This window comes from Amblyraja radiata, chromosome 31 (genome assembly GCF_010909765.2).
Source record: "Amblyraja radiata isolate CabotCenter1 chromosome 31, sAmbRad1.1.pri, whole genome shotgun sequence".
In the NCBI taxonomy this organism is placed as follows: domain Eukaryota; kingdom Metazoa; phylum Chordata; class Chondrichthyes; order Rajiformes; family Rajidae; genus Amblyraja; species Amblyraja radiata.
Window position 1 is genome coordinate 12747769 of NC_045986.1, and position 23339 is coordinate 12771107.

The window sequence follows — 23339 nt, forward strand, 5'->3', positions numbered from 1 at the left end:
GGGTGCTCCGGTTTCCTCCCACATTCCAAAGACTTGTGGGTTTGTGGACTCTGTAAATTGTTGCTAGGGTGTAGGATAGAGCTAGTGCAGGGGTATTCCTTGGTTGACGCGGACTTCGGTGGGCCGAAGGGCCTGTTTCCACGCTGCATCTCTAACCTAAACTGAACGGAATACAGTCCTTTAATCATTTTACTGCCCAAATATGCACCGACAACAATATTGTTTTACTTAAGAGTATCTATTTACCATTTCGGTGTTATACCGAGCCTTCTGTAGAGTACAGGGAATAGATACTGGTAACATCATGAAGACCTCGTTTAGTCTTGGGAGAATAGTTATCTTGATGCCATTTAGAGCTGCCATGTCTGAAGGTGGGCAGACAGAACCAAAGACCCGTCTTGTGTTACGCAGTAAAATACATTGATTTCCACTGCTTGCCTTTTTTTCCAGTAAATAGTTTTAAGTGCGTTCTCAAAAATGAGTGTTCTCCAATATCATTGCTTACGATGGGCTGAGTATAGGTTGTGTTTTGCAACACTGAACTGCCAAACTCCAGGAGCGATGCGGTGAAAAAACTTTTTCCAAAGACCTTGAGAATCTACTGCCTTCTCCAATCACGTCCTGGGCATGTATACGGCGCGGTGACCCAGGGCGGCACGGTGGCACAGTGATAGAGCCGCTGCCTCACAGCGCCAGAGACCCGGGTACGACCCTGACCTCGAGTGCTGTCTGTGTGGAGTTTGTGTGGTCACAGGGAGAACTCTTACTGAACTTGCCAATTAGGTCACCCAAGTGGGACAGCCCCTCAACTAGTGTGAAAGGGTGATCGATGGACTTGGTTGGCATGGACTTAGTGCGTCCAAGGGCCTCTTTCCAAGTTGTTTCTCTAAAACTAAAAACTAAAAGTGGTTATGTGTCCAGTCCAATGTGGAACTTGGTGGAACAAGGCACAGGTAGATCTGAATATGATGAGCAATTGTATTTGAAGGATGAATTAATCTAAATTCAGATTGTAAAAGCCCTTAAAACATAGTTTCAAGCCTGTGGTGGGAGGGGCGGCATTTAAGACGGAGGTGCACAGGAATTTCTCACAAAGGTGGGTGAATCTCTGGAATTCTTTACCCCGTCGAGCTTTGGGGGCTAGATTATTGGAGGTAACCGGAGCACCCGGAAAAAAACCCCACGTGGTCACGGAGAACATGTAAACTCCGCACAGACAGCTACCCATGGTCATGACCAAACCCGGATCCCTGGCGCCGTGAGGTTGCAACTCTGCCGGCTGTGCTACTGTGGAGATGGCTGAACATTCTTAAGGTCTTTGAAAGTTTTTGAACAATCAGGGAATTGAAGCAATGGCACAGAAGAGGCGATGAGGTATGGTGCAGATGTTGCAGTTATGTTGAATGGCGGGGCAGCCTTGAGGGTCTGAGTCATCTACGCTCCCCCATCCTTTTTCTCCAGAGATGCTGCCTGAGCCGCTGAGTTCCTCCAGCACTTTGTGTCTGTCGATGAGTGACCTACTCTTGCTTTGATTGTCTGAAAATGTCAGGGAACCAGCTCAGCGTGAGGCAAGTGATCTCTAGACTTGCCTTTGGAGGTGGAAAAGCCCCCTGCCACTCGGTTTCTATCTCTCTGCCTTGATCTTTGGTTGTGCTAGAGACTTCTGGTTTTGCACTATTTTGGCTACCTGTTATTATTGTTATTCAGTTAGATTATTAAGATTATTACGGGATTGGAAACGCTAGAGGCAGGAAACATGTTCCCGATGTTGGGGGAGTCCAGAAACGGGGGCTACAGTTTAAGAATAAGGCCATTTAGAACGGAGATGAGGAAAAACATTTTTACCTAGAGAGCTGTGAATCTGTGGAATTCTCTGCCTCAGAAGGCAGTGGAGGCCAATTCTCTGGATACTTTCAAAAGAGAGTTAGATTGAGCTCTTAAAGATAGCGGAGTCAGGGGATATGGTGAGAAGGCAGGAACGGAGTACTGAATGTGGATGATCAGCCATGATCACAGTGAATGGCGGTGCTGGCTCGAAGGGCCGAATGGTCTACTCCTGCACCTATTGTCTATTGAGTCTTACAGCGTGGAAACAGGCCCTTCGGCTCATCTTGCCCACACCAACCAACATGCCCTATCTACACTAGTCCCACCTGCCTACGTTGGGGACCATATGCCTCTAAACCTGTCCTATCCATGTACCTGTCTAAATGTTTTTTAAACATTGAGATAGTATCTGGTGTCAGAGATTTTATTATATATTTGTCCAGAAGGTTCGGCGAGAGAATTTAGAAGGAGGAGGGGGATCTCATTGAATTTTATCGAATAGTGAAAGGCCTGGATAGAGTGGATGTGGAGAGGATGTTTCCACTTGTGGGACAGTCTAGATCCAGAAGATTAAAGAAAGTACCTTTCGAAAGGCAATGAGGAGGAATTTCTTGAGTCAGAAGGTGGTGAATCTGTGGAACAGCTGTGTAGGCCATGTCATTGGGTATTTTTAAGGCGGAGATGGACAGATTCTTGATCAGTAAGGGTGTCAGGGGTTATGGGGTGACGGCAGGAGAATGTGGTTGAGAGGGAAAGATAGATCAGCCATGGTTGAACGGTGGAGTAGTCTTGATGGGCTGAATGGTCTAATCCTGCTCCTAGAACTTATGGAAAATAGTTTGACAGTGAACGAGCAAAACATGCTTTAACAGTGACATTCCTGTCAAATGTTGACTGGTTTGATCTGATCCTGAGCAAGCTTGTTCAATTAGTTACTGAGATGCGATCTGATACAATAAACGAGACTTAAATTTGCCTTCTGTCTGCTGAACATTCCCATACACTACAAACAGCCGTGCGATAATAACCAGATTATTTATTTTGGAAATGTTCCGTGAGAGATAAATGTTGGCCAGGAGGTGTAGGAAGGAACTGCAGATGCTGGTTTAAACTGAAGATAGACACAAAAAGCTGGAGTAACACAGCTGATCAGACAGCATCCCTGGAGAGAAGGAACAGGTGATGTTTCAGGTCGAGACCCTTCTTCAGACTGAGAGTCAGGGGAAAGGGAAATGAGTGATATAGATGGGGATATAGAGATATGGAACAAATGAATGAAAGATGTGCAAAAAACTAACAGTGATAAAGGAAAAGGGCCATTGTTAGCTGTGGGTTGGGTGAAAACGAGTTACAATAAGACTCAACAAGACGACTTTGAAGCTAGTATGATTTGGGTGGGGTTGGGATGGATACTGCCTTACTTCAGAGTAGTGCTCTGAATATTTTTTGACTGTCTGAGTGAGCAGACGGAGCCTTTGTTTGGCATCGTAGCTGCAAGACTGCGCCTCTGACCGTGTGGCAACCATGCAGCACTGCACTGGAGCAACAGCCTACGTTTCTGTGCTAAATTTCCTGAATTGGGAGGAAAATTAATTGAGCAGAGATCCAAGCAACTGAGGCACAGACTCACAACACTCGCCTAACAACCAGACTGAATATCTGAAGTAGAGCCCTGACCCGAAACGTCACCCATCCATGTTCCCCAGAACTGCGGTTACTCCAGTACTTTGTGTCTTCATCTTCAGTAAGATTTCAGACTACAAGTCGAGCATTATGAACAGTTTTGGTCTCCTTACGTGAAGGACAAGGGGACTGCGGCAAAAGTTCACCAGACTGATTCCTGGAACTCGGTTTGTATTCATAAATGCTTAGAAGAATGAGACAGGATCTAATTTACAAAAAATCTAAAACCGTCTACTCTGTGATTGATCTTGGAATCGCAGTTGTGGTCTCATGAGAATGCTTTAACACAAATGAACGGTAACAAAATTATTCCATTCTTTACATTGCTGTAACTTGTGGTGGAATTGTGTAAAAGCTGAGAGCTTTTGTAATACTGGCAACACAAATAAACAAAGAGGGTGCCATCCAAACTATGTTGTTGTCTGACCCACTTATTTTACAAAGTGTTTAAAGCATTTTGTCATGTACTGCTACCTGTAAGTGCCTACATTGTGGGGGAGACCGTTCCAACCTGCAATTTTCTGTAAAACTCAACTTAGTGGCACTATCTCAGGCTTGTACTGTATGTAGGACACTGCATATAGTATAAACCTGAGATGGTGTCACTAAATTAAGTTTTACAGAAAATAGATCACTACACGCGCCTTGTTAAACGCCTTTTATTTTTGAATTGGGCGAGTTATTGGGCAAGGATACAATGGCTGTGCGGTGGCGCAGCGGTAGAGTTGCTGTCTTACAGCGCCAGAAACCTAGGTTTGATTCTGACTACGGGTGCTGTCTGTACGGAGTTTGTACGTTCTCCCCGTGACTGTGTGGGTTTTCCTTGGGTGCTCCGGTTTCCTTCCACACTCCAAAGACATACAGGTTTGTAGGTTAATTGGCTTTGTTGAGATTGTAAATTGTCCCTGGTGCGTAGGGTAGTGCGAGTGCATGGGGATCGCTGGCCGGCACGGACTCAGTGGGGGCGAAGGGCCTGTTTCCGTGCTGTATCTTTACACTTCAGGGACGACAGATGGCACAATGGGCTAAGTGTTCGGCTGGCGACCGGAAGGTAGCCGGTTCGAATCCCGCTTGTAGTGCATACTGTCGTTGTGTCCTTGGGCAGGACACTTCACCCACCTTTGCCTGTGTGTGAATGTGTGTGAGTGATTGGTGGTGGTCGGAGGGGCCGTAGGCGCAGATTGGCAGCCACGCTTCCGTCAGTCCGCCCCAGGGCAGCTGTGGCTACAGAAGTAGCTTACCACCACCGAGTGTAACTGAGGAGTGAATGAATAATGCGATGTAAAGCGCCTTGAGTATTAGAAAGGCGCTATATAAATCCCATCCATTATTATTATTACTAATCTAAATAAAATAATTTCACCTTTAGTGAAATGATTTGATCATTGGCAACTATATATCAAGCTTGTTACTCGAGATGCTCCAGCTGTGGATAAGTTGCACTGTGTAATATTACCAGTTTTTGAATACTGAATCTGTTTTCGTACTTTTTAAACCAATATGTTGCATGCTCTGAACAATGAAAGGACATCAAGGTTCACAAGAAAGAATGGATCAGTTTTTAAATAGAAAATTCAGCTTTGGAAGACATTTGTAGATAGTTGTGATTTAAAATTATATTGTAATAGAGTCATACAGGGTGGAAGCAGGCCCAACTTGCCCACATCGACTATCTACACTAGTCCCGCCTACCCATACAAGAATAGGTGCAGGAGCAGGCCATTCGGCCTGTCGTTCTTGGCACATATCCCACTAAACCTATCCTATCCATGTACCTGTCCAGATGGCTCTTAAACATTATGATAGTCCCTGCCTCAAGCACTTACTCCGACAGCTCGCTCCATATACCCACTGCCCTTTGTGTACCAAAAAAAAGTTACCCCTCAGGTACTTGTTAATTCTTTCCCACCCTCACCTTAAACCTATGTCTACTGTTTCTCAATTTCCCCTACCCTGGGCATAAGACTATGCATTTACCCGATCTATTCCTCTCATGATTTTGTACACCTCATTAAGATCACCCCTAATCTTTCTGCACTGCAGGGAATAGAGTCCAGGCCTGCTGAACCTATCCCTATAGCGCAAGCCCTCGAGACCTGGCAACATCCTCGTAAATCTTCTCTGCACGATTTAAACCTTGATAACATCTTTCCTACAACATGGTGACCAAAACTGAAGTTAAAACTCTAAATGTGGCCTCACCAATGTCTTATAGAACTATAACATGGCCACACAATTTTCATACCCATTGTAATTTTTTTTAAACATTGAACAATTACACAAGCTTCTTCCCCGTGTCAGATGGACCAATCCTTTCTTTCTTGTGCCCCCCCTCCCTCTACCCTGGTGTGCACCCATTTCTCTCACCATTCTGCCCGTCTTTTCTTTCTGCCCCTAGTCACCTTCCATCCCTGTCCCTTCCTCTAACTTTATGTTTCGCTCCTCTTGTATCCTGGGCTGATGCCCTTTTGTCTCCTTTTTATCTCTAGCCTTTGTCCACCCCCAAGTCAAAGCCTCCTTCACCTGTCACCAGCTACCTTCATCCCTTTTCCAGCTTTCTCCCCCCCCCCCCCACCCCCTACTATAATCGGCCTGAAGAATGGTCCCGACCCCAAAAATCGCCTATCCATTCCCTCCACTGATGCTGCCTGGCCCGCTGAGTTCCTCCAGCATTGTGCGTTTTGCTCCTATTTTGCGGTACATGTTTGAAAAAGTAGCAGCTAATGCTTAGAATTGAAGCTTTCCTTAAAGTAGACAATCTTCCGTACTGATACCGTTGGACAATGCTTGTCTTGTATTCCTCCCCTGTACGCTCTAATAGAGGAGCACCTTCTGCTCTTTGGCACGGGCAATTTAGTACCTGCAATTTAGCAAAAATACAGAGAAGGCACAAGGACATCCTTGGGGGATTAATTTTCACGGCTGAGGCTGAATCTACACAGGGGCAGGCTTCACCTCGGTGACTGGTGGCCTGAATTCCTGTGGCTGTCAGTTTATCCGATGTTTTTGGCCCTAATTGAACACAATCACGGCGGCAGGTTTCTTCACTGCCGCTTGCCTGGGGATAGACCTTTGCATCATTGGGATCAATTAAACAGCCTCTGGTCGGCATTTGTACCAAATCCCCGGTATTGAGACCAGCTGATGTCCATTTGAAACACAGCTATCTCAATTGAGGCAGGATGCACTCCCAATTATCAGTCTCGAAATGTCACAGCTAACTTATTCTGAAGGTCATTCTTTTACCCTTGCTAATTTTCTTTAGTATTCAATGGAGTTCATTTAGTTTAGTAGGAAGGATGTGGTTGTGTTGGAGAGAGTGCAGAGGAGATTCACCAGGATCTTTCATGGACTGGAGAGCTTCCATGATGGGGAGAGACTGGATAGGCAAGGCTTACTTACCTGTAATCAATAAAATATTCTGTTTCTCTCTTTCCCTGTTTTGATCAAAGTTCCGACACCTGAAACAACTTTTTCTCCACAGACGCTGACTGACCTGCTGAATGTTTTCAGCTTTTCTGTTTTTAATTCGGGTTTCTAAATTGTTTGTTTCGATCGTTTAGAGATACAGCACATATCCCTTCGGCCCAACGAGTCTGGGCCGACCATCGACCTCCCGTTTACACTGTGTCGCCTTGTCTTTGCTTTAGATAGACTCAAAATGCTGGAGTAACTCAGCGGGACAGGCAGCATCTCTGGAGAGAAGGAATAGGTGACGTTTCTTCTTCAGACTGAGAGTCAGAGGAAAGGGAAACAAAAGATATCAACAGTGATGTAGAGAGATATAGAAGAAGTTAATGAAAGATATGCAAAAAAGTAATGATGATAAAGGAAACGGGTCATTGTTAGCTGTTTGCTAGGTGAGAACAAGAAGCTGGTGCAACTTGGGTGTGAGAGGGATCTTCTTCTTCTTGTGTATGGCGTGCACAGCCTAAAGTTGTAGGTCAACTTGTTCTATTTGATCTTGTTTGTGCACGTCGGGTTGATTGCATTAGTCAAAACAGGGCGGACTACGTGAAGGTTGCAGTCTCCCACCCCGGGGGAAGAATGCGGAGAGAGAGAATGCAGGGGTTACTTGAAGATAAAGAGTTCAATATTCATACCACTGGGTTGTAAGCTGCCCAAGCAAAATATGCGATGCTGCTCCTCCAATTTGTGTTTATCATCATTCTGACAATGGAGGAGGTTGAGGACAGAAAGTTCAATGTGGGAATGGGAATTAACGTATTTGGCCACCTAGATCAGGTAGGACCAGGTGGACTGAATGAAGGTGTTCAGCGAAACGATGGCCCAGAGTACATTTGGTCTCGCCGATGTATAAGAGTTCACATCTTGAACAACGGATACAGCAGATGAGGTTGGAGGAGGTGTAAGTGAACCTCTGCCTAGCCTGAAAGGACAAGTGCTGATCAAATTCTTCAAAAAGAGACTATTCCAGACAAATGTTATCTTTTAAGTCAAAATCCTCCCCATTCTCTCTGTATCTTTTGCCCATTGCTTTGAATCTACGGCCACAATATTCACAAATGGGAATAGCTACTTTCCATCCTAAAGATAGACACAAAGTGCTGGAGGAGCTCAGAGGGTCATGCAACATCTCTGGGGGAAAAAATGGATAGGTGACGTTTCTTCAGAACTAAAACGTCGCCCATCCATTTTCTCCAGAGATACTGGCTGACCCGCTGAGTTATTCCAGGACTTTGGAATAAACCAGCATGCGCAGTTCCATCTTATTACTCTCCATCCTATCGTGTCGTGTGCCCATCTCTTATCAGATTGCCTCTCAATCTTCTCTCCTCCAAGCAGAATATGGCCCAGACCTCTGCAGTCTGCATGGGAGGATTAGCTTTGCATTCTCCCTGAAGGCTGCCTTTCTACTGATGTATTGGCTGTGGCTGTGAAGAGCCCTCTTGAAATAAAACTGTGGATTCAAATCCCACTCCAGAGACTTGGGCACAAGCATCCCGGCTGTTTCTCCTGCGAACTACTTGCCCACTCATCTGAAGTGGAGGAAAAAGATTCTGCGATACTATTGCAGAGATTTATTCACAGTATTGGACAATATAGTTAAGGGTGTTTCATTTCAATATAGTCAATGGTATAGAACAATGAAATCTTACTTGCTGCCGCATAACAGGTCTGTAAATGCAATAACGAACAGGTAATATATAATAAGCAAGAAAAATCAATAAATTAATAACCATGATACTCATGAAAAATTCTCATCATCTTTAGTGCAATCAAAGATACGCAGATACTAATTGCTTGGTCACGAGCGCGTTGCTTTACCTGGGAAGGTGCTTAGTGCAATGTGCCTTATTTTCCAAATTACAAAAGTGATTACATTTCACAGGTATTTAATTGTAAAGAGCTTGAGACATCATGAAAGGCACAGGAGGAATGCAAATCATTTTATAGCCACTGTTTTTTTGTTTTTGCAATTTTTTTTGTTCTTGTTGCTGTTCTAGAATTGAAGTAAATTTGCCAATCTCACCTGGCAATGAAACTCAATTAAAACATATGCTGATCTACCATGACAAAGCATAGATGATAAATAGGTCTATTGGCCATAACTCTTGTTTCTGTGGCAGTTAATGTTAATATACAACGTGCATCTTAATATTTTACATTTAAAATCTAAAGTTAAATGTTCTTGGGTTGTATTTAATTCGGGGGTGAGGAGACGGGGAAACAATCTTGGCGCAGCTGGTAGACCAGCCGCCTCACAGCGCCCGAGACCCTGGTTCGATCCTGACCTCAGGTGGTGTCTGTGTTTGACCGTGTGGTTTTCCTCTGGGTTCTCTGGTCTCCTCCCACATCACCATGACGTGCAGGTTTGTCGGTTAATCGGTGGCCTCTGTACAATTGCTCCCAGTGTGCAGGGAGTGGATGCGAAAGTGGGATAGTTTTCATGGACTCGACGGGCTGACGGGCCTGTTTTCTGTATCGGTTTTTCTTTTACAGAATTATCGGACTTAATTGGCTTTAGAAAGACCCAAGATTTTGCATATTTTCTATTAGGTTGTATTTAAAGTACACGTAGTCTTTGCTTTGAATCTACGGCCACAATAGTCTAGTTTAAATCACTGAATAACAGTGAAATATGGTAAATGTCTACATTTATAGGACCAGCTGTAACTCGGTTGAAAGGTATCACTACTTTATAACTACAATGTGGTACTTCTGGGAAAGACTCTATGTGGGATAATATTCCAATAAAATAGTTTGGTTGCTTAGTGGCAATGTTTGTTTCAGCTTCTGCACTGGGCTGTGTTAAAGTGAATGCTGGTCTTTGACTTGATTGATTTTTCCTTGAATTAATGACCATCTTAAGGATCAGAACTGTGCCATGCCCAAGGCTTGCTAATGAAATCTGAAACCTCTGTGCCCTCTTGAAGCAAAAGGCATTTCCAGTCTCTTCACGTTTAAGCTGAGAGGAACGAAGTGTGCTGAATTTGAGGCAACTTTCACGCTGCAGACCCATCCCCCCCCCCCCCCCCCCCTCCGTATATTTGCAACTCCACTGGCATCAGTTACAGGCTAATGTCACCAGCGGTCACTTGGTTATTGAACAGGTCACAGATTGACATAAACTGCAGGACTAGACTAAGAATGGAAGACCTGCGTGAATTCCAAAATCTTCACATAATGATCAATTGCTGGCAATGTGCTGTATTGTTGCCAAGAACTGGGGACGGCAAAGTTATAATGAGCTGGTGTTTCTTTGCTATGTTTAACACCAGTAATTGTTCAATGCAGTAATTTCATCGTTTCTAATTAGGGGGCGGCACGGTGACGCAACGGTAGAGTTGCTGCCTTACAGCGCCAGGGACCCGGGTTTGATCTTGGCTACGGGTGCTGTCTGTACAGAGTTTGTACGCTCTACCCGTGACCTGTGTGGGTTTTCTCTGGGTGCTCCGGTTGCCTCCCACGCTCCAAAGACATACAGGATTGTAGGTTAATTGGCTTCTGTAAAATTGTAAATTGTCCCTAGGATAGTGTTAGTGTGCGTGGATCGCTGGGCAGCGCGGTCCAGGTGGGCCGCAGGGCCTGTTTCCGCGCTGTATCAAGAAACTAAAAAACGAAAGTAAACCAGTATCATGTTTTAACCATTCACTTGTAAGATCTTTAGATGCTCAACTGTGCTATTGAGCTTAAGAAACTGGGGTAGAACTCAAACTTCAAAGCTGGTCAGAATAGTCTGGTGTTGACATCAGTGCTGAGTGAAGCTTTGGTTGTCTGATGCTACTGATGTTCTACCAATCGGTGATAGCCAGTGCCATCTTCTTTGCTGTCGTGTGCTGGCGAAGGCTGCGGACGCCAACAGGATCAACAAACTCATCAGGAAGGCTGACTCTGTTCTGGGGGTGCAGTTGGATTCATGGGAGGTGGTCTTGGAGGGGAAGAAGCTCCTCAACCCCCCCCCCCCCCCCCTCCCCAATCTTTGCACATCCCCAATCCTTTCCACTTGTCACTGTAATTTCATGTTTCATGTAGTTTTGCCTTTTCTGCCTGTTGGTCGATCAATTTCCCTCCTGGGATAAATAAAGTTCTATCGTATCGTAACAATTGGCGCCATTCTGTCCAATGGGCTGTCCCATAGCAGACGTCAGTGGGACTGAGTTGGTCTCCCCATGACGACGAGGTTAGCTTTGTAAATGTGCTGCTTTGTGCCTCGATGCGAACATGCACATGGTCATTTGCTGCACTTAAAAGTGCAATTCATTTCAACGCTCTGAAGGGCTTATAACTAATTAGCGTTTTAGGATGAACAGCAGGTGAGCAATGTGCTAATTGTCTATTTTACCCAGTCAACTCGGGGTCAAAGGGCAAACTCTGATGAGAACTGGCTTCCAAGGTGGAGTTGAAAGCACAAGTCCATCGACTGAATTGTATGCGTTGAGATTGCACTATCTTTCCCCAGCAAATCAAACATTCTTAATTGTTTATATGCATAGTTCTTTTTCTCTAGTTTAGTTTCGAGATACACCGTGCAACCACGCCTTTCGGCCCACCGAGTCAGCGCCACCCAGCGATCCCCGTACACTAGCACTATCCTACACACGAGGGACAAATTCACAATTTTACTGAAGGAAATTAACCTACAAACCTGCACGCCTTTGGGGTGCGGTTGGAAACCGGAGCACCCGGAGAAAACCCGTGAGGTCACAAGGAGAGCGTACAAACTCCGTACTGACTGCACCCGCAGTCAGGATCGTACCCGGGTCTCTGACGCTGTAAGGCAGCAACTCTACCGCTGCTCCACCGAGGTAAACTACTTGCAAAGAAGCTGCTGAACTCTGCCTTTGCTCAGCGAGGTGTAGCGAGAGTGCTTTCCACGCTACCCTTTCACTCTGCAGCTTTGATACGGGCACGTTGCTTGTTGGGTGGTCGACTTTGAAAGCCATTGATCAAAGATAATTTCAGAGATTTCAGTGCTTCTGGGTTGTGCGTGACCCTTGAACATGACATAAAGGTCGGGCACGGATCAGAGGTAGTGAAGTAGGGGTGTGGGGAAGGGGAGCGCTGGAAGGGCAGACAAGGGCACCTGGCCAATGCAAGTCTCAATTTTGACAGGCTCTAGTTTGTCTGCTGTATCCTTATGGTTGCCTGAAAGTTGACCGTATGATTACCCTCACAGTGGAGCTGCACTTTTTTGCAGCAACCTTTGTTGGGACATCTTTGATTGAATTGTTTGAAAGACGCAGTATGGAAGAGGACCGCTTGGCCCACTGGCTCTGCACCGGTCATCAAATACCCATACGCACAAGTTCATGGTAATATTGCACTTTTGCATCCACTCCCTGCACACAAGGGCAATTTCCAGAGGACAATCCACACATTTCTGGGAGAGCTTGCAAACTCCACACAGACAGCACCCGAGGTCAGGATCGAATGCGGGTCTCGGGAGCTGTGAGGTAGCGGCTCTACCACTGTGCCAGCCTGGGTGAAACATTTTCTGGTGCATGAATTTGTTTATTTTAAGGTAGGTTTGTTGGGTCCTGGGAATCTGCAATAAGGTTTTGTAAAACATACAGCTGATGTGCCCCGTCAATTTTGTGACGAACCTTTGCGTTTAGGATAGTGGGCGGCACGGTGACGCAGCAGTAGAGCTGCTGCCTTACAGCGCCAAAGACCCGGGTTCGATCCTGACTACGGGTGCTGTCTGTAAGGAGTTTGTTCGTTCTCCCTGTGACCATGTGGTTTATCTCCGGGTGCTCTGGTTTTCTCCCACACTCCAAAGATTTACAGGTTTGTAGGTTAATGGGGTTCAGTAAAATTGTAAATTGTCTCGAGTGTGTAGGGTAGTGCTAGTGTACGGGGTGATTGCTGGTTGGCACGTACTCGATGGGCCGATGGGCCTGTTTGCGCTGTGTATCCCTTAGGTCTAAAGTCTAAGTCGATACAACGGGACTGAGACACTGTCTGCGACACCATGTTATAGATTGGCTCTCACTATTTTCTCAGTGAGTATAAAAGACCTGTTGGCATTATGTCAAAGGATGGTTCATAAGTGATAGGAGCAGAATTAGGCCATTTGGCCCATCAAGTCCATTCCTCCATTCAATCAGGCTGAATTATCTTTTCCTCTTAACCCCATTCTCCTGCCTTCTCCTCAAAACCCCTGACATGAACTCTCGGACACGACCGTTAACTTTGTCTTTCCCCAGGCAGCGTTATCCCTGAGAACCCCAGTCTAAGTTTACTTCACAATTTTGAAACCTGTAGCTATCACACTGCAGCTTGTGGGGACTTGCAGCTCGCAAATTGTCCTCCGTGTTTCCTACCGAGGCTGCCATCTGCTTTAAGATGACCTGAAAGGGATGTCAAAAATGCTATATAAATGCATGCTTGTCCCTCTCTGAGGCGTGCTTCAAGTAGCCACGCACGGCTGCAGTAGCCGTTCCCAGCTAAAGGCAATTCATCAGTCTGACTTTGGTTGAAGGCTGAGTTTTCCATCAGGGATGTGGGCACTTGTTTCAGTGAGGCAGCATCTGCGTACTTTTTAGTTTATTCAGTATTCCAGGTGCAAAACGTATCTGCATGCCCAGCATTTAATAGAACCAGAGCACATAGGTTTAAGGTGAGAGGGAAAAGATTTAATAGGAACCTGAGGGGTAACCTGTTTACACAAAAGGGTGGTGGGTGCATGGAATGAGCTGCCAGAGGAGGTAGTTGAAGCAGGGACTGTTGATTCAACGATTCTTTATTTATCACATATGCACATTGAAATACTTTTTGCATATATTACACAAGCAGGAAACGTTTAAGTAACATTTAGAGGGATATGGGCCAAACGCAGGCAGGTGGGACTAGTGTAGATTGGCCATGTTGGTCGGCGTGGTCAAGTTGGGCCGATGTGCCTGTTTCCACACTGTATGACTACGACTCGATTTATTGATCGCAATCACCGTAACCAGGTGTATTTTCCGATCTTCCAACCTACCTTATTGCAGACCTTGAACTTTTTTTTGGTTATCTGCATTTTCTCTGTGGCGGTAACGTTTCTCTGTAACTGTAACACTTTGACACTGTAAAACTCCACTCTGGTATCGCCCATGTCGCGGGGTGACGCCTGTACGGCCGTGAGTGGTCGCCCAAATAGTCGTACCTTTTTCTGGTCGCCGCTGGGTTTTGAACATTTTGAACATTTTCAGCGATCTGCTTGAGACTATGACGGGTGCCGGCAAGTCGCCCAAAAAAAATTGCCTAAGTGGGACTGACCCTTAAGGATAACATCCAGCTAGGTCACCTTCATCCAAAGGATGGATGGACTTTCTTTTGGGGGCTGGGGGTGAATTTTGCTTTCACTTGAAACCTGGCTGAAAAGATGGATGTTTGATATTTTTTCTCACATTAAATGTTATGCTTGAGTAACGTTCCTCAGAATAACTCTGATCTCTTTTTGTACATGCGGCTAGAACCGGGGGCGCTTGGCGGAGAAGAGAACAATACCACTGCCACCCACAAGAGTACCGAAGAAAGAACATTCCTCGGCGTTTATCCACAGTGAAGACAGTGAAGAGAGCGAGAGAGCTAATGGTGGCCACCTTGCCGAGGTAAAGCGGGAAGAGGAGTTACAGGCGATCAACATGAAGCGAAGGTAATGGTCTATCCCTCGTTGGTGTTCCTTGGAATCAATACCCTTGTGTGCTCTTGCAAATCGATTGTGTGTGTGTGTGGTGCACTCTGCCCCGCCCAGTACCATTATGCCCTTATGTTCAACATTTAGTTTTGGAGATACAGTGTGGAAGCAGGCCCTTCGGCCCACAGAGTCCACTCGGACCATCAATCACCCATTCACACTGGTTCTATGTTACCGCACTCCCGACACACTATATATACTGTCTGGTATTTACGTTACTGACACTGGATTTTTGTTCCAGATTTATTTAATTACTTAAATTCCAATTCCCCAGCTGACTTCGTGGGATTCAATTTACAGAGGCCAATTAACCTGCACGTCTTTAGGGGTGGGGGTGTGTGTGTGTGTGTATGTGGTGGGGGGGGGGGAACAGGAGCATCCACCACTCTCATGTGTAAAATTAAACTTGCCCCACATATCTCCTTGAAACTCTGAAGAAGGGTTTCTGCCCGAAACGTTGCCCCAGTCTGAAGAAGGGTTTCGGCCCGAAACGTTGCCTATTTCCTTCGCTCCATAGATGCTGCTGCACCCGCTGAGTTTCTCCAGCTTTTTTGTCTACCTTCTCCTTGAAACTCTCCTCCTCTGCCCTGCAAGCTATACCCTCTGGTCTTTGATATTTTCACCCTGAGGGGAAAATGGTTCTGACTGTCTACACTATCTATGCATCGGTAGATAGGAGGTTCCGAGGCACACCTGGTTGAGCTGCTGCCTCATACCTCCTGTGACCTGGATTGCATCCTAATTTCTGTTGCTGTCTGTGTGGAGTGTGCATGTTTTGCGTGGTTTCTCCTGCATGCTCTGGCTTCCTCCACTATCTAAATGGCGTGTAGTTCGGTCAATCAGTTAGCAACAGTGAACTGCCCTTGTAGATGGGTGGTAGAACTGAGAAGAGTGGAGAGAATAGATTACAAGGACAGTTAGTGAGGTCTTTGTTACTGCCTGAAGAGTCAGTATAAATCTAATGGGCTTCAATGTTGTACGGGAATATGGAATTACGAGCTGCACAATGAGAGTTTTAGTTTTAGAGATACAGCATGGAAATAGGCCCTTCGTCCGACAGAGTCCACACTGACCATCGATCACCCATTCACACCAGTTCTCTTCCACTCCCTACACACTAGGGCCTATTTACAGAGGCCAATTACCCTACAAACCCGCACGTCTTATGTCATTCATGCCTCAAACCAACTGTATGTGACGCCCGTCGTTAAATTCATAACAAATTTAAATTCATAGCGAGAGGATTTGAGTATAGGAGCAAGGACATCCTACTGCAGTTGTACAGCGCCCTGGTGAGACCACATCTGGAGTATCGTGTGCAGTTTTGGCCTCCTGATTTGAGGAGGGACATTCTTGCTATTGAGGGAGTGCGGCGTAGGTTCACCAGGTTAATTCCGGGGATGGCGTGACTGACATATGGTGAAAGAATGGATCGACTAGGCTTATTATATTCACTGGATTTAGAAGGATGAGAGGGAATCTTATAGAAACATATAAAATTCAATAGATTTGGACAGGCTAGATGCAGGAACGATTTTCCCGATGTTGGGGGAATCCAGAACCAGGGGTCGCAGTTCAAGAATAAGGGGTATTCCATTTAGGACTGAGATGAGGAAAAAACATTTTCACCCAGAGAGTTGTGAATCTGTGGAATTCTCTGCCACAGAAGGCAGTGGAGGCCAATTCACTGGATGTTTTCAAGAGAGCGTTAGATTTAGCTCCTAGGGCTAACGGAATCAAGGGATATGGGGAGAAAGCCGGAACGGGGCAATGATTTCGGATGATCAGCCGTGATCATATTGAATGGCGGTGCTGGCTCGAAGGGCTGAATGGCCTCCTCCTGCACCTATTGTCTATGTTTCTACCTCCATCTCAACCATCCCTCTCGACCTCCCACATAAACTGCAGAAAACCTTTCAAATCGTTTCTCTTCATCAATTATTTACGCACTTGCTTATTTAAAAAAAAAAAAAGTTTTTGGGAGTGCGCTTGGATTATAGATGAGACTTTCCAGAGCCGGAAACATTTTTGGCAATATTTCCTAGAGCTGAAAGTGGGTCCCTTGGGTCTTTTCAATCAAAAACCTCCCTTTCTCTTGGGTCTCTGCACAACCCGGTCATGGTGGCATGGATGGTCACGGTGGCGCAGCGGTAGAGTTGCTGCCTTACAGCGAATGCAGCGGCGGAGACCCGGGTTTGATCCTGACTACGGGCTCTGTCTGTACGGAGTTTGCACGTTCTCCCCGTGATCTGCGTGGGTTTTCACCGAGATCTTCGGTTTCCTCCCACGCTACAAAGATGTACAGGTTTATAGGTTAATTGACTTGGTAAATGTAAACATTGTCCCCAGTGGGTGTAGGATAGTGTTAATGTGTGGGGATCGCTGGTCAGCACGGACCCGGTGGGCCGAAGGGCCTGTTTCCGCGCTGTGTCTCTAAACTAAACTCAACTAAACCCACACAATACTTGGACTGAAAGTGAAAAGAGGAACCAAAGCTTCCCAATCTGCCACTGTTGTTTGTTAGCTGTGGCATGGTTTATGTTAGAAACTAGTACTTAGCCAACCTATCTATTCTTCCCTCTCCCCCTCCACCTATTAGAGTCGTACAGCACGGAAACAGGCCCTTCGACCCGACGTGTCCATGCTGCCCAAGATGCCTATCTGAGCTAGTACCGTTTGCCCGCGTTCGGCCCATACCGTCTGTACCTTTCCTATTCATGGGTAGGATGTCCTATGGATTGTGTCAATGTTCCATGTATTTGCCCAAATATCTTTTAAATGGAACAGAATACTTTATTGTCACTTGTGACAAAGCACAGTGAAATTTGCACACCCAAGTTATGCAAATAGTGGCCACCTATGGCGCTGACAAAGTTACAAAGTACACCGGTTCCTCCTTTGTTCTGCCTCCCCCCCCCCCCTCTTCCCACCTCTTCCCTTCCCCCCCTCCCCCTCCCCCCCCCCCCCCCACAGCGGTTCCCCCACGCCCCCCCCCCCCCCGGCGATCCCCCCACGGTCTCGTCGACTGCCAACCGCGGGCATTGTACCTGCTTCTACCACTCCCTCTGGCACCTCGTTCCATATACAAACCTCCCTCTGTGTAGAAAAAGCTGTCCCTCAGGTGCGTATTGAATCTTTTCCCCCCTCGCCTTAAGCAATCACTTTCCCCCTTACTGACAACAGGCCAGAGTTTTATTTTCGATTCTCCATTCTCCCTTAAACTGCTAATCTTTGCGCAGAATTCCGAATTCTCCCGTTTAGTGTTTAATACTGGCACACCTGGAAGTCTTTGGGCAATTTCCTGTTCTGACCAAGTGCTACATGGAAACATGTTCCTTGGGTGGGGCAAGCCTTCCTTCCACTTATGGAGAAATATAAATAGACTAAGGGCTAAAATAACACCCAACTAACTTGTTGAGTCGCGCCCTTTATTGTGAGTCAGAGCTCAACAAAGATGCACATCTTGTGAGGCTTAGTAAATGTAGGCACAAGGAACTGCAGACGCTGGAAACCTGAGCAAAACATAAAGTGCTGGAGGAACTCAACGGCCTTAGGCAGCAACTTTGATGGGAATGAAGAAGTGTCCTGATCCAAAATGTTGCATATTCATTCGCTCCTCAGGTGCTGCCTGACCCGCTGAGTTACTCCGGCATTTGATGTTTTATCTTATCCTTGGATCCTTCACAATGGCTCATCTACACAATACCAGAAGGTCCTACATGTAATACCAAGCCTGAGCTAAGCAATCTCTTATTGGTGAGGGTGGAGGGAGAGCGGGTAGGGTGGCAATGCAAGGGGGGATTTCTGGGCCAGAACTCTCCCTCCATAGTGGTCCTTGTTGGAGCTATGTGGAGTCGTCTGCAAACCGACTGTTGAATAGCAGGCTAATACCCCATATCAAGGCTTTAGTGCACAATGACTACTTGGACAAAGGTCTGGACCCACCAAAGAGTCAGAACCTTTTTTCCAAGGTGGAAATGTCCAACAATAGAGGACATAGCTGTAAGGTGAGAGGGGGGAGGTGTAATGGAGACGTGCGGGGCAAGTTTTTTACACAGAATGGGGGCCAAGAATGTGCAGCCAGACATGGTGATGGAGGCAGATACAATAGTGGCGTTTCAGAGGCTTTGGCACATGAATGTGCTAGAAATAGAGGGATACGGTTAATGTTCAGGCAGATGAGATGAGTTTCACTAGGCATTGCAGGGCTCTCGCTTAACTTTTTTTGCCTGTTGCCAGCCGGGCAACCTTGGCAGCTTTTTAGGTTGCCAAATGACAGTTTAGGTGGTCATTTAAGACGGCTTGCATGACGCGCGCGATAATGTGCTTGGATAAAGCGCGTAGTTACCAGTCGGAATTATATTCAATGAAGCATTCACATATTATTTCTGCTTCAAATAAAGTCACAAACTAAACATTCACCGATCAAGACATGATATATCCAACAATGACATGCAGCAAAATTATAAGACAGTATCTCAACTCCTTTTACACATTGCAATTAATGCAATTTCTATTAGTTCTTTCCACTTCCAAACAAAAATGTGTTTGGATTATTCAGCATATGATCAACCTGTGTCAATAAATCCTGGACCATGGTAACATATATGCGTACGTATAGTTGTGAATGTTGCTCATTAAATAACTACAGTACTGATACTCCATATTAAGAGCATTGATATGCCATTAAAATGAATTCTGTAATAACGTGTCAACGGTAGCAGTGACAATCGAACACTGCGGTTTTAATGTTTCACGTGTTCACAATTTAATTAATCTATCTTTATGGATTAAAACAAATAATAACATTGGGAATTAAAACACATTTGATTGCATTCGGTTATCAAACATAGTCAATGTTCGCTCTGAAGACATTTCCAGGACAATAGGGTCAGGGAAGGGGGTGTGTGTGAATCAGTGCGGGGTGGATAGATGGCCGGTGGGGGGGGGGGGGGGGGGTTAGAAGGCAGTCGGTGCAGAATGGATGGATTGAGGTAGGTGAATTACTACGTGTTGGTTGGAGTAGGTAAAATTGTGAGGGGAGAGCGCTGGGGATGTCAGTGGTGTTGAATGGGGGGGGGTTCAGTACGGGATGGATGGGGGTAGACAAAAGTGCTGGAGAAACTCAGCGGGTGAGGCAGCATCTATGGAGCGAAGGAAATAGGCAACGTTTCGGGTCAAGACCCTTCTTCAGACTGTTCCCCCCATTCTTCTTGAATGGGAGGATCAGTACAGGATGGATGGGGGGGGGGGGGGGAGGGGATCAGCGCAGGATGATTTGGGGGGGGGGGGGGGGGTCAGTACAGGGTGGATCGGAGGGTCTGTGCAGGATGAATGGGAATCACTACAGGATGAATGGGGGAAGGTGCAGGATAAATGGAGGGTGGGTCAGTATGGGATGAATGCGTGGATTAGTACAGGATGGATGGGGGATCAGTACAGGATGGATGGAGAATTGCAGGATGGATGGGAAAGGGGTGAGGATAGGGTGAATTGGGGAACCAGTGTAGGATGGATGTGGGGGGGGTGGCAGGAGAATCAATGCGAGGTGGAAGGGGTGATCAGCGCAGGATGAATAGATTGGGGGGGGGTGAAGGGAAGGGGAGCGCAGGGGATGTTAGTGAGGACTGAATAGAGGCGGGAATGGGAATCAGTGCCGGATGTAGAGGAGGGGTCCCAGGATAAAGGGGGGGGGGGGGTGGAGGGGGCGTACGAGAGAGAGAGAGAGAGAGAGAGGGGGGGGGGCGAGGTGGGGAGGAAGGAAGGTCAGCGCTCCTCGGCCAACATCGCCATGCTGCCTTGGCCGTTGGGATTTCCTCGCCACCACCTCCCTGCTCCGCCAACCAACAACGAGGTGCGGGGCCGAGCGGTGCAGCTCAAAGATCCTACAGCTATAGGATCTATGGTGCAGCTGCTTCAGAAGTGTCGGAGCGAATGACGGGTCCCGCACAGCAGCAGCTGCGGCCGCGACAGCAATCCCGCTAACGGCGAAAACCGCTTTCAAAACAAACCCTCCCGCACGCCGAGGCCTCCCCCTCCCTCCCTCCTCCCGGCCTCGGCGTGCGGGAGGGTTTTTTTTTAAAAGAGCCGTTAGCGGCAAAGATCCTATAGCGGAGCTCTGCTATAAGATCTTTGGTTAGCGGGTTTGCAGGCAGCGGCCCTTATCAGGGCGGGCGGGGTGTGGGAGGAGGAGGAGATGGAGTCGCTGTTCGGGGCCGTCATTCGCTGCGACCCTTCGTCACCCCGCACCTAGTATCTTGCCCACGCAATACAGCCGTCACCGCCGACACAAAGCGTCACGTTCCTTTTCTCCAGAGATGCTGCCTGACCCGCGGAGTTACTCCAGTTTTTTGTGTCTATCTTCGGTACAAACCAGTATCTGGTTGCCAAGCCGGGCAAAATGACTCGGTGTTTAGGTTGCCCGGCGGCGCTTTGAGTGGTCAATGGCACCCGGGCAACGGTTAATTTCGAGCCCTGCATTGTATTTGGCACAGACATTGTGGGCTGAAGGGCCTGTTCCTGTGCTGTCCTGCTCTATGTTCTATGAGTCAACTCCAAAGACATTGTACAGTTTTATGCTTGTCCCAACATTGTATATGGTTCAGTCTTCCATTAGATGTTGTGGTGATTTGTTCAACAATTCATCAAATGGCTTACATAGATTAATAGTTTGGTATCCGTGGATGGTAGATAGGGAGGGTGGGAATAGATTTTGTTGGCCATTGATCCCAAGATTAGTCTCTGATATGCTGGACATTTACAATGACTACAGCCTCTTGCTGGCATGACAATAAATCACTTAAAGGGAAGAGGGGGCAGTTTGTAGCAAAGCTGAAACCGGGTCTTTGGTGCTAAAGAGCTCACTGTGTTTGAGTTGAGTTTAGTTTATTGTCACGTGTACCAAGGAACAGTGAAAAGTTTTTGTTGCGTGCTAACTATTCCGCGGAAAGACAATACATTGTTTACAATCGAGCCGTCCACACTGTACAGATATATGATAGAGGGAATAATACGTGAATAACGTTTAGTGCAAGGTAAAGTCCGATCAAAGATAGTCCGTGGGTAGAGGTAGATAGTAGCTCATGACTGCTCCCTCGTTGTTGGTAGGATGGTTCAGTTGCCTGATAACAGTTGGGAAGAAACTGTCCCTGATTTTGGAGGTGTGCACTTTCACAGTTCTGTACCTCTTGCCTGATGGGAGAGGGGGGGGGGGGGGGGGGGGGGGGGGGGGGGGGGGGGGGGGGGGGGGGGGGGGGGGGGGGGGGGGGGGGGGGGGGGGGGGGGGGGGGGGGGGGCAGAGCGAGCGGCCGGGGTGAGACTCGTCCTTGATTATGCTGCTGGCCTTGCCGAGGTAGCGTGAGGTGTACACGGATACAATGGAAGGGAAGTTGGTTTGTGTGATGGGCTGGGCTGTGTCCACAATGCTTTGAAATGCATCCCAAGATGAAGAAGGGCCACCCAACCGAAACGTCACCTAGCCATGTTCGCCAGAGATGCCATCAGGCCACTGAATTACTCCAGCACTTTGTGTCTTGTTTCTCTGGGGCCTCTTTCCTTACCAAAGGCTGTTGTGGATCTAATGTGAGTTTGGACCAATATTAATTCAGCCCAAATACTTTGTTCTGAACACTGGCCAAATGTTGGCACTAATTGTCAGTAAATTGACACCTGTACTCAGTGGGGCAACAGCAAGGCATGTGCAGGTGATATTGGGTTGTATATAGCCACAAAATGCTGGTGTAACTCAGCGGCTTAGGCAACATCTCTCGAGAAAAGCAATGGGTGATGTTTCGGGTCAGGGTGAGCCTCAGTCTGAAGAAGGGTTCCAACCCAAAACAACACCTATACCTTTTCTCCAGGGATGCTGCCTGACCCGCTGAGTTATTTTGTGACTAATTTTGGTGTAAACCAGAGTCTGCAGTCCCTTCCTACTAATATTGGACAGCGTTGTGGGAGGGGTGAAATTCTGCTTCACTCGAGAGTGTTCCTCATCTTGCTAAGCACAAAAGGCACTTCAAAGCCGAGTCTGAAATTCCGATCGGCTCGGTAACACGGCTACGCATGCATTTAATTGCGTCTGTGTGAGGGGGAAAGCAAATTGCATTTGGAGTAGTTTCCTGAGCACAGCGAGGGTTGAGAAATCCACAGGGGAAAGAATTCTTCAAATATGTCCGACTGCAAAGTGGATGTTGGATTTGTGCCAGCGTTTCTGGGAGCTGCAGTTGATCTAATGAGGATTAAGAGCCAATATCGAAAGGAAATGGCTCCTTGTATCACAGCAATAATGCAGTATTAAAATGACAAATGGCCGGACCATAGACCTCCCTAACAAAGAACGGATGGAAATGAGTAAAATCACTGACTGCAAGGGAAAGGGGTTTTCATGAATTAACTTGTTGGCTCGCGTGCTGTCTGCGTTGTTGTCTTTGGAGCGGCTCACAGGAAAAAGCGACGGACTCATTATAAAACAATGAGCTGGAGCGAAGGCTGCAGTCAGCACCCGTGACACGGCTCCCCTGTGGACACAGGCAAACGTGACCAATATGTGGAGCGACTCTGCGGGCAATTTCAACAGAGCACGCGAGGATGTTTAGGTTTAGGATTATTGTTGCCACGTGCACTGAGGTACTGTGGGAAGCTTTGTTTTAGACGATAGACAATAGGTGCAGGAGTAGGCCATTCG

General features: G+C 46.9%; 1 protein-coding gene across 8 annotated transcripts in view; it reads left to right on the forward strand.

Annotated features, from left to right (window-relative positions):
- samd11 (sterile alpha motif domain containing 11) overlaps positions 1 to 23339 on the forward strand; it is a 244144-nt gene that overhangs the window by 60752 nt on the left and 160053 nt on the right. For all 8 annotated transcript variants that reach the window (XM_033048526.1, XM_033048527.1, XM_033048520.1 and 5 more), the window contains exon 3: positions 14433 to 14614. In XM_033048526.1, the coding sequence (XP_032904417.1) occupies positions 14433 to 14614 (182 nt within the window). The remainder of the gene's footprint in view (positions 1 to 14432; positions 14615 to 23339) is intronic.